The 10841-nt window shown below is 43.1% G+C and overlaps 1 protein-coding gene across 1 annotated transcript; it reads left to right on the top strand.

The window, feature by feature from the left end:
- Positions 1-924: 924 nt before the first annotated feature.
- On the top strand, positions 925-2256 carry LOC119540114 (keratin, type I cytoskeletal 18-like). The gene has a single exon (XM_037844152.1). It carries the CDS (start codon positions 952-954, stop codon positions 2245-2247), a length of 1296 nt encoding a protein of 431 aa, XP_037700080.1. The 5' UTR covers positions 925-951; the 3' UTR covers positions 2248-2256.
- Positions 2257-10841: the final 8585 nt, after the last annotated feature.

Genomic DNA, 10841 nt, shown 5'->3' with positions numbered 1-10841 from the left:
GAGGGTGCTAATAATAATAGTACTGCCTTCTAGGATTGTTGTGAGGCATAACTGAATGAGTGCCAATGAATGTGTGTAAATTGCTTACCACAGAGCCCAGCACAGAGCAGGCCATTGTGGAGGAAGTTTAGCAGAGTTAGGCATGAGGAGGGTTCTGGAGTCAAATTGCTTCAGTTGGAATCCAGGCTTAACCACTTTCCTGGCTGTGTGCCCTGGGTAAGTTCCATAACTTCTTATAATCATGTGTAAAATAGAATAAATATTATAGTGAGGATTAAAAGAGATAATCCATGTAAAGTAGTTAGCATTTGCTAGACTCACAGTGAATGCCCACTCACTTAGCTTTTATTCAAATTCATTTAAAAATATACAAATTTGTAGTTACAATTTGGGTTAAGTGTTATTATATGAAGAAAAATGTCAGGGATTTAATTTAGACAAGGAGGTGTAGGGCAAACCTCTCTAAAGAAGGAACATAACCTGAGGATGTGTAGGAACTGACCAGTCCGAGTGCAGAGGGAAGAGCATCCTGGTAGAGGAACAGCATGTGCTAAGCTCCTGAGATGGAAAAGTGCTTGGTGGTTGTAGGAACTGTCAGAGTTCAGTGAGGCCACCACAACACACTGAGTGAGCCAGGAGCTGGGGAGCTTGGGGTGAGGTGGGCAGGTGGGATGAGGCTGGAGAAGTGTTCAGGGCTATGGGGCCACGCTGAAAAGCCTGTATTTCATTCTAAGTGCCCCAAGGGAGCCAGCAACTGTTTTAAATCCAAAATGTGATAAAATTCATTTTACCTTTGAAGGCTCTCAATGCCTACCTCTTTCTTCCAGTTCCCTTCTACTTAGAAAATAATCTAAGGATGATCTGGGGAGCTTGGAAATACAAGTTTTAAAATCTTATTAGGGCTGCGTCCATATCCCGAGTCCTGGCCTCTTGCCTTCCTCCCCAGGCAGCATGAGCTTCACCACCCGCTCCACCACCTTCTCCACCAACTACCGATCCCTGGGCTCAGTCCAGTTGCCCAGCCACCGGGTCCGGCCGGCCAGCAGCGCGGCCAGCGTCTATGCGGGCGCCGGGGGCTCGGGCTCCTGGATCTCCATGTCCTGCTCCTCGAGCTCCCGGGGCGGCTGGGGGTCCGGGGGCCTGGCCGGCGGGGTGGCCGGGGGTCTGGCGGGAATGGGGGGCATCCAGGGCGAGAAGGAGACCATGCAAGCCCTCAACGACCACCTAGCCTCCTACCTAGACAGGGTGAGGAGCCTGGAGACTGAGAATCGGAGACTGGAGGGCAAAATTCGTGAACACCTAGAGAAGAAGGGACCCCAGGTCAGGGACTGGAGCCACTACTTCAAGATCATCGAGGAACTGAGGGCTCAGATCTTTGAGGTTTCTGTGGACAATGCCCGCATAGTTCTGCAGATTGACAATGCCCGGCTGGCTGCAGATGACTTCAGAGTCAAGTACGAGACTGAGCTGGCCATGCGCCAGTCTGTGGAGAGCGACATCCATGGGCTCCGCAAGGTCATTGATGACACCAACGTCACCCGGCTGCAGCTGGAGACAGAGATCGAGGCTCTCAAAGAGGAGCTGCTCTTCATGAAGAAGAACCATGAGGTGGAAGTAAAGGGCCTACAAGCCCAGATTGCCAGCTCTGGGCTGACGGTGGAGGTGGATGCCGCCAAGTCTCAGGACCTCAGCAAGATCATGGCAGACATCCGAGCCCAGTATGACGAGTTGGCTCAGAAGAACCGAGAGGAGCTGGACAAGTACTGGTCTCAGCAGATTGAAGAGAGCACCACAGTGGTCACCTCTCAGTCCGCTGAGATAGGAGCTGCTGAGATGACACTCACGGAGCTGAGATGTACTGTCCAGTCCTTGGAAATCGACCTGGACTCCATGAGGAATCTGAAAGCCAGCCTGGAGAACAGCCTGCGGGAGGTGGAAGCCCGCTATGCCCTGCAGATGGAGCAGCTCAACGGGGTCCTGCTGCACCTGGAATCGGAGTTGGCACAGACCCGGGCAGAGGGGCAGCACCAGGCCCAGGAGTACGAGGCCCTGCTGAACATCAAGGTCAAGCTGGAGACCGAGATTGCCACCCATCGCCGCCTGCTAGAAGACGGAGAGGACTTCAGTCTCAGCAATGCCCTGGGCTGCAGCAACTCCATGCAAACCATCCACAAGACCACCACCCGCAGGATCGTGGACGGCAAAGTGGTATCTGAGACCAACGACACCAAAGTTCTGAGGCACTGAGGCAGCAGAAACAGGGTGCCCTCTGGGGAACCGGTGACCAATAAAAACTTCTGCATCTTCAAAAAAAAAAAAATCTTATTAGGAAAGCATGTATGTGTTAGTAGAGAAGGAGCATTGGGAAGATCCTGAGGAGAGGCCCAGCCCCCCACACCCACACCCACCCTCAGACATCCCGATAGCCAAGAGCAAGATGATTCTCACCATCAAAAACCAGAGGAGCTGAAGCCCTGCAGGAAGATACCCACCACAGGTCATCTGGGAACCTCTCCTTTCCGAGGTTTTCAATTCCCTGGATGGAGGCTTGTTGATAGTGGAACTGACAACTAATTGATTTACAGACATAAGCTACATCATTTTTATCATTAGTATGAACTCCTCAGAAAGTCAACTTGCCACTTGAGACATATTCCAAGAGTTTGTGAACTGCAGTTAATTTTCCATGTAGAAAATTTCACAATTTCCTTGCAGAGAGGTGAAGAGAACAGCTTTGGAGATATAAATAAATGAGATTATTCCTATATTTGATGCACAAAATAAGCTGGAAAATTCTGAGGCTGGCCTAAGGAACTCCAGCCCATGCTGTGTTTGTTTTTAAAAATCTGTGAATCTTTCTGTGATACTAAGATATACAAATATTGGTGAAATCAGTATCAAAATGCTGGTCCTGTCTTTTTTAAAGAAAAAAATGGAAACACTACTCCCACTTAAAATATTTTGAGGTAAATGAATCTAGATTTGCCATGCAATTGTTTGAGAGAGAGAGAGAGAGAAAGAGAGATCAAGGGACTTTTCCACTTAGATGCAAGTCAATATAGTTAATGGAAATTAGGAAAGATCAGAATATAAAGTCTAATATTGTTTTAGATATCTCATTATTGTTAAACAAAATGAATCAGGGATGTTCTTGAAGGACAGTGGTGAGGGGAAATCCTCCCAGGGGGTGGAACTTCAAGCAGTGCACCTGATTATTCATTTTGCTTGGAAGGAGAACTGGCCAGAGGTGCATTTGTATACTGATTCATTGGCTGTTGCTAATGGTTTGGCTGGATGGTCAGGGATTGAAAGGAACATGATTGGAAAATTGGTGACAAAGAAGTCAGGGGAAGATAGATTTTTCTGAATGGGCAAAAAACACGAAGATATTTTTGCCCCATGTGAATGCTCACCAGAGAGTGACTTCAGCAGAGGAAGATTTTGATAATCAAGTAGAAAAGATGACCCACACTGTGGATACCAATCAGCTTTTTCCTCAGCCACTCTGTCATTGCCCAATGGGCTCATGAACAAAGTGGTCATGGTGGTAAGGATGGAGGTTATGCATGGGCTCAGCAACATGGATTTCCACTCACCAAGGCTGACATGGCCACAGCCACTGCTGAGTGCCCAATCTGCCAGCAGCAGAGACCCACACTCAGTCCCTGATATGGCACCATTCCTCGGGGTGATCAGCCTGCAACTTCGTGGCAGGTTGATTATATTGGACCACTTCTATCAATGAAGGGGCAATGATTTGTTTTAACTGAAATAGTCACATACTCTGGATATGGGTTTTCCTTCCCTACATACAATGCTTCCACCAAAACTGCCATCCGAAGACTTACAGAATGCCTTATCCACTGTCATGGTATTCCACACAGCATTACTTCTGATCAAAGAATCCACTTCACAGCAAATGAAATGCAGGAATAGGCACATGCCAATGGAATCCTCTGGTCTTACCATATTTCCCCATCATACAGAGGCAGCTGCATTGATGAAACTGTGGAATGACCTGTTGAAAACTCAATTATGGTGCCAACTAGGTGGCAATACCTTGCAGGGCTGGGACAGTGTTCTCCAGGAGGCTGTGTATGCTCTGAATCAGCGTCCACTCTATGGTGCTGTTTCTCCCATAGCCAGGATTCATGGATCCAGGAATCAAGGGGTGGAAATGTGAGTGGCACCACTCACTATCACCCCTAGTGATCCACTAGAAAAATAATTTGCTTCCTGTCCCTGCAGCCTTAAGCTCTGCTAGTCTACAGGTCTTAGTTCCAAAAAGAGGAGTGGTCCTACCAGGAGACACAGCAACGATTCCACTGAACTGGCCCCTTTGGGCTTCTCATGCATCTGAAACAACAGACAAGGAAAGGGATTGCTTTACTGGCTGGGGTGATTGATCCTGACTATCAAGGAAAAATAGGATTTCAACTACACAATGGAGGTAAAAAAGAGTTTTCCTGAATACAGGAGATTCCCTAGGACGTCTCTTAGTACTGCCACGCACTGTGATTAAAGTCAATGGAAAACTGCAACAACCCAATCCAGGCAGGACTACCAATGGCCCAGAAACTTCAGGAATGAAGGTTTGGGTCACCCCACCAGGCAAAGAACCATGGTCAGCTGAAGTGCTTGCTGAGGGTAAAGAGAACATGGAATGGGTAGTGGAAGAAGGTAGTGATAAATATTAACTACAACCATGTGACCAGTTACAGAAACAAGGACTATGATATATTTAAGTTATAGGATATCAAGTTTAAGAGTGAATGTTACCCAAGGACTTGCACTCTATTCTGGAGAGATTTAGTGCATTTCCTATTGTATGCAGGACAGCTGAGTATTGTTAGGCAAAACATATGTCTGTTATTGTGTTCTATTTAGAGATTCAGTATGTTTTAAGGTGATGTGTATAGCTGCCAAATTGACAAGGGGTGAACTATAATGATTAGGTTAATGTGTCCTTGGCCAGGTGATGGTGCCTGGTTGTCTGATCAAGCAAGAACAGGCCTAAGCATTACTGCAAGGACATTTGTGGCTGGTTAATGAACCAGAAGGCTGGTTTATTAAATCATCAATTTATTAAATCATCTGTGGCTGACTATATCAACAAAGGGAGTGTCTTCTGCAATGAGAGAATTCAATCCACTGAATTTAATCCAATTTGTTGAAGACTGTTAAGGGAGAAGAGAGAGAACCTTCGCTTCTTCAGCCAGCCAGCCTCTCCTGGGGAGTTACTGAAGGCCTTCACCAGAGTTGTCAGCTCGCTGCCTGCCCTATGGAATTTGGACTCGTGCATCCCCACAGTTGCATGAGACACTTTTTATAAAATCTCCTATTTACGGATATCTCCTGTTGGTTCTGTTTCCCTAGAGAAACCTAACAGTACAGCCATTGGGTGTAATATTAGATGTGGGTTTTTTCATATATACCTTTTATCATGTTGAGGGAGTTTCCTTCTATTCCAGGTTTTCTAAATGTTTTTATCAAGAAGGGGTACTAGATTTTGTCAAATGCCTTTTCTGCATCAAGTGAGATGTTCATGCAGTTTTTTTCCTTTCTTTTGTTAATGTGTTGTATTATGTCAATTTATTTCTTATATTGAACCACCCTTGAATACCAGGGATGAATCTCACTTGATCATGGTGTATAATTCTTCTAATGTGCTGTTTGAATCAGTTTGCTAGTATTTTGTTGAGGATTTTTGCATATATATTCATTCATAATGGATATTGGTCTGTGACTTTCCTTTTCTTGTGGTATCTTTTTCTAGCTTTCATAGGAGGGTGATGTTGGCTTCAAAATGAGTTAGGGGGTGTTATCTCCTCTACAACTTTTTGGAAGAGTTTGAGCAGGATTGGTGTTAATTCTTATTGAAATGTTTGGTAAAATTCACCAGTGTTGCCACCTGCCCTGGGCTTTTCTTTGTCGGGAGGTTTTTTGTTACTAATTCAATTTCTTCAGTAGTTATTGGTTTGTTGGGATCATCTATATCTTCTTGAATAAGTGTAGGTAGTTTATGTGTTTCCAGGAATTTGTTCATTTCATCTATGTTACCTAATTTGTTAGCATACTTTTTTTCACAATATCCTCTTATATTCCTTTTTTATTCCTGTGGTGGTAGTAATATCCCCCTATCTATTTCTTATTTTAGTTATTTGTGACCTCTTTTTTTCTTTGTCATTGTGGCTAAAGGTTTATCAATTTTATTGATCTTTTCAAAGAATCACTTTTGGATTTGTTGATGCTATTGTTTTTTTAATCTCTGCTCTAATCTTTATTTCCTTCCTTCTGCTTGTCTTAGGTTTAGTTTGGTCTTTTTTTTCTAAATCCTCTTGCTTTGAGTTAAATCTCTGATTTGAAATCTTTCCTCTTTTTTAATGTAAGTGTATAGAGCTATAAATTTCCCTCATAGCACTGCCTTTGCTGGATCCCATAAATTTTGCTATGTTGTGTTTTTGTGTTCATTCACCTCAAGATATTTCCTAATTTACCCTGTGACTTCTTTAACCCATTGGTTGTTGAAGAGCACATTGTTTAATTTCCACATATTTGTGAGCTTTCCATTTATCCCTCTGTTATTGATTTCTAGCTTCATTCTGTTGTGGTCAAAGAAGATACATTGTATGATGTCAATATTTTTTAATTTATAGAGACTAGTTTGTGACCTCTTTATCCTAGAGAATGATCTATGTGCACTAGAGAAGAATGTGTATTCTGCTGCTGTTGGGTCTAGTTGGTTTAGAGTATTGTTCAAGTCTTCTATCTCTTTATTTATCTTCTGTCTATACATTCTATCCATTATTTAAAGTCATATATTGGAGTCTCCTACTACTAATGTACAACCGTCTATTTCTTCCTTAAAATCTGTCAATATTTGCTTCATATATTTTGGGGCTCTGCTCTTAGGTGCATATATATTTATAATTGTTATGTGTTCTTGTGAATAGACCCCTTTATCATATAAAATGACTTTCTTTGTCCCTTGTAACAGCTTGTTACTTAAAAATTATTTTATATGTTATTGATATCGCTACCTGAGCTCCCTTTTGGTTACTACTTGCACAGAATATTTTTTTCCATCCTTTCATATATTTAGGTCTTTGAATTTAAGGTGAGTCTCTTAAACAGCATATAGTTGGTTTGTGCTGTTTTATCCATTCTGCTAATCTCTGCCTTTTGACTGGAAAGTTCAATTCATTTACATTTACAGTCACTACTGATAATTCATTTCTTTCTTCTATCATTTTTTAATTTTTTCTTTATAAGTCTTTTACATTTTGACCCTCAATTCTTCTGTTAATGCTTAGTTTCATAATATTTGATTATTTTGTATTGTACCATTTTGAGATACTTCTTATTTCTTTCTGAATATATTTTTCAGATATTTTCCTTGTGGTTACCATTGGGTTAAAATTTAATATCCTAAATCTATAACAATCATATTTTATTTGATACCAACTTAACTTCAACAGCACACACATAAACTGTTCCTATACCCCTCTGTTCCCCCACTGTATTTTTGTACTTGTTACAATTTATATCTTTGCACATTTTATATCAAAAACAATAGATTTATCATAAATTTTTATGCATTTATATTTTAGCACCTGTAAGAAGTAAGAAGTGGAGTTACATACCAAAATATATAATACAATAGCACTGGCATTATTTCTTTATTCCACTTTAATCCACTTTCTACTGTCCTTTCCTTTCAGTCTGAAGAACTCCCTTTTGCATTGCTTATAAGACAGATCTGGTGATAATGAATGTCTTCAGCTCTCATTTATCTGGGAATGTCTTAATCTCTCCCTCATTTTTGAAAGAATGTCTTGCTTCTATAAAATTCTTGGTTGGTAATTGTTTCTTTTCACACTTTAAATAATTCATACCAGTGCATTCTTGCCTCCATGGTTTCTGATGAAAATCAGCACTTAATCTTATTGGAATTCCCTTGTGCATAATTCATTGCTTTTCTTTTGCAGCTTTCAGAACACTCACCTTGTCTTTGGCATTGGACTGTTTGAGTACCAAGTGACTGAATACAGTATGGCTTCTGCTTTTTGCCTCATATAGTTTGAAACTTCCAATCCCCATACACATGGGAAAGGTCTACCCATCACTTCTGGGTCACAAGAAAGGCAAGACCCTGGGACCCACATGTGTGGATATGCCCTTTTCCTCCACAGAACTTCACAGGAACCTAGGTTAGGTAAGCCCAGTGGGCTGCTCTGCCATCCTCATTTTCCCCTCTCTCCTTCCAGGGCCTTTGATCTAACAAAGCTGTCCTTTCATGCATTCTTGGCTCTCTGGCTATCTGTGTTTGCACCTCATCACCCAAAGGACTTTCACGTAACATCCTAAACAACTAGCACAGTGGGCAGGGTGATTTGATGCTGACTGATGGTGCCCAGGTGATAATGCCTTTATGCTCTCTTGCTTAGTAACCACTGTTCCAAGTAGCTAGAACCACTTGTGAAGGCTCCACTCTTGCTGGTGTTTGTTGGTGCTGCTTTGCTTTACCCTTTGAGTCTGTTGGGTATTGCCTAGGTTACTTACCCCAAATTGCAAATCCATTAAAGGGCTGCAGATCTACATGGGATGGCTCTCTGGAGACCATTTAATTCAGCCACCAGCCTTAGTAGGGCAAGAGGGAGGACAATGTGTCCCTATAACTCTCCTGAAAGGAAGCACAAGACTGAGTGAGACAGTGCAAATTTGGTGCAAATTAATTGGCTATTATTCTGCAAAGATATAGAGGCCCACATAAAATACAGGAGGGGCCATTCCCAGGTCTATGTATCTTAGGCCACTGTGCTGGTTTGGATCTGTTATGTACCCCAGCAAAGCTTATGTTCTTTTAATCCAACCTTGTGGGGTAGACTTATTGTGGATGGGAACTTTTGATTAAGTTGTTTTCCATGGAGATGTGACCCTGTCCATTCAAGTTGCTCTTAATCCCTGTGTTGGAGTCCTCTATGAGAGGAAAAAAGGCAGAGACATTTTGGAGAGAGAGCTCAGAGAAGCTAAGAGAGAAGCTAAGACAAGCTCAGAGACATTTTTGCTGAAAGCCACTTAAAACCAGAAGCTCAACCCAGGAGAAAAGGATCAGCAGAGCCAGTCATGTGCCTTCCCATGTGACAGAGGAACCCCGATGCCATTGGCCTTTCCTCAGAGAAAGTATCACCCTATTGATGCCTTAATGACAGTTTCATGGCCTTAGAACTGTAAATTTGTGAACTAATAAACCCCCATTGTAAAAGCCAATCCATTTCTGAATATTGCATTCTGGCAGCTTTAGCAAACTATAATAGCCACAAAGTGGATTAAGGACATGCAGACCTGCCATTGGCTGTGTTTGCCTTATCACCCAGAAGCCTAAGGACACCCAGAGGCATTGTATCAAGATGGAAGACTCTGCTGATCATTTCTTCTGAGCTGTGTCTCCCAGATCTTGTCCAAGGGTATTCAACTGTCCTTGAGTTTAGGGAATATTTCCCCTACCAGAGCAGTTAGGGAGATGGAATACTCCTGACCAGGAAAGCATGGCCCCCACTGGCCAAAGTGTCTGTGACCCTTATGTTGCACTGTCTTTACCTTTTTCTCTTTGTCCCTGACCCCATGTGCTTTAGAGGGTCCAATCCTTGGCTGCAGACCCTAACCCCTCTGAGGTCAATTGAGACACCTTCAAGTGAGAGATAGAAGAATATGAGACAGGATGGAAGAAGCTCCTCTCCAATTTTTATAGCAACACCTTACAAGGTCAAATAAATACAAGACAGAGAAGAAACCAAGACCAGAAATTTTACCAGACTAGAAATGCAAACAATTCTTAAGGATTTTGTTCAGCAGGAGGGAAGAACAATGGCAGGCTGGTTGCTAAGGGTATTAACAGGGTTCAAATTATTATTAACCCCTCCAGAAAGTGAGACAATTAGCAAGCATTGCCAAGGAGTCCAAATTACATCAACCCCAGGACCCTCCCAGCCTCCAAGCTAATTTTATCCTCAACCGCCAGGGTCCTGCTATATTTAAAAGGAAGAGGAGCTGCCCCTGTATCTAGAGTAAAAAGGCCAACAGTATAGAGGAAGTAAGAACCCACCACATAAAATAAGAATGATACAGTGAGATATCATTTTGATGCCCACTCCAATAAATATTTTGTTCGAAGGGACAAGGCAAAGAGGTGGCAGATTAGTTGCTGTGAGTCTTTAATATGGGGTCCAAGTTGCACTGTCAACCCCAGAGGGGGTGAGGCAATTGGCTGGTGTCACTGAAGGCTCTGAGCCCCTCCCCTATTAAAGAAAGTAGAGGCAACGGACTGGAATTACTAAAGATTCCAAGCCCCTCTCCATGGACAGAGAGAGAGAGAGAGAAAGAGAGAGAGAGAGGCACTCTAGTCCTTTAGTCCTTAGCAGGTGTTCTAGCAGGGCCAGATGCTTCCTGGCAAACAGTTACTGAGGCCCCATTGTTACTTAAAAGATTGAGACGATGCAATGGGCCCGACATTTCTTGAGCATTCAGACAGAAGAGGCCTGGAGTTCATCTCCAGCCTTGAGGAGGGCCCCTTTTGACACTGAGTCATGGGAAATTTTCTTGCAGAGAGCCCCCTCCCCCCCAAATTACCAGGCAGCCATGCTAGGCCTTAGTGGCCAGGCTCATACTATCCGGAGCCTGTAGAGGGGGTGGAGCTATTGGCAGGCCATTAGGAGAAATCACATGAGTCACAGATCCCAGCTTATCAGAACTTTATAGGGTGGCCACCACCCCCTCCTCCTGTATATCAAAGGCCCAGTCCCCTGCCCTCCTGGGAGCTGTGATTTTTGGAACAATTCTTA

This window comes from Choloepus didactylus, chromosome 7 (assembly GCF_015220235.1).
Source record: "Choloepus didactylus isolate mChoDid1 chromosome 7, mChoDid1.pri, whole genome shotgun sequence".
In the NCBI taxonomy this organism is placed as follows: domain Eukaryota; kingdom Metazoa; phylum Chordata; class Mammalia; order Pilosa; family Megalonychidae; genus Choloepus; species Choloepus didactylus.
The sequence above is the reverse complement of the archived record's forward strand: the minus strand, read 5'-3'. Positions and strand labels throughout refer to the sequence as shown.

Coding starts and splice junctions, on each gene's coding strand:
- LOC119540114 (XM_037844152.1), top strand. CDS start 952: ATGAGCTTCACCACCCGCTCCACCACCTTCTCCACCAACTACCGATCC.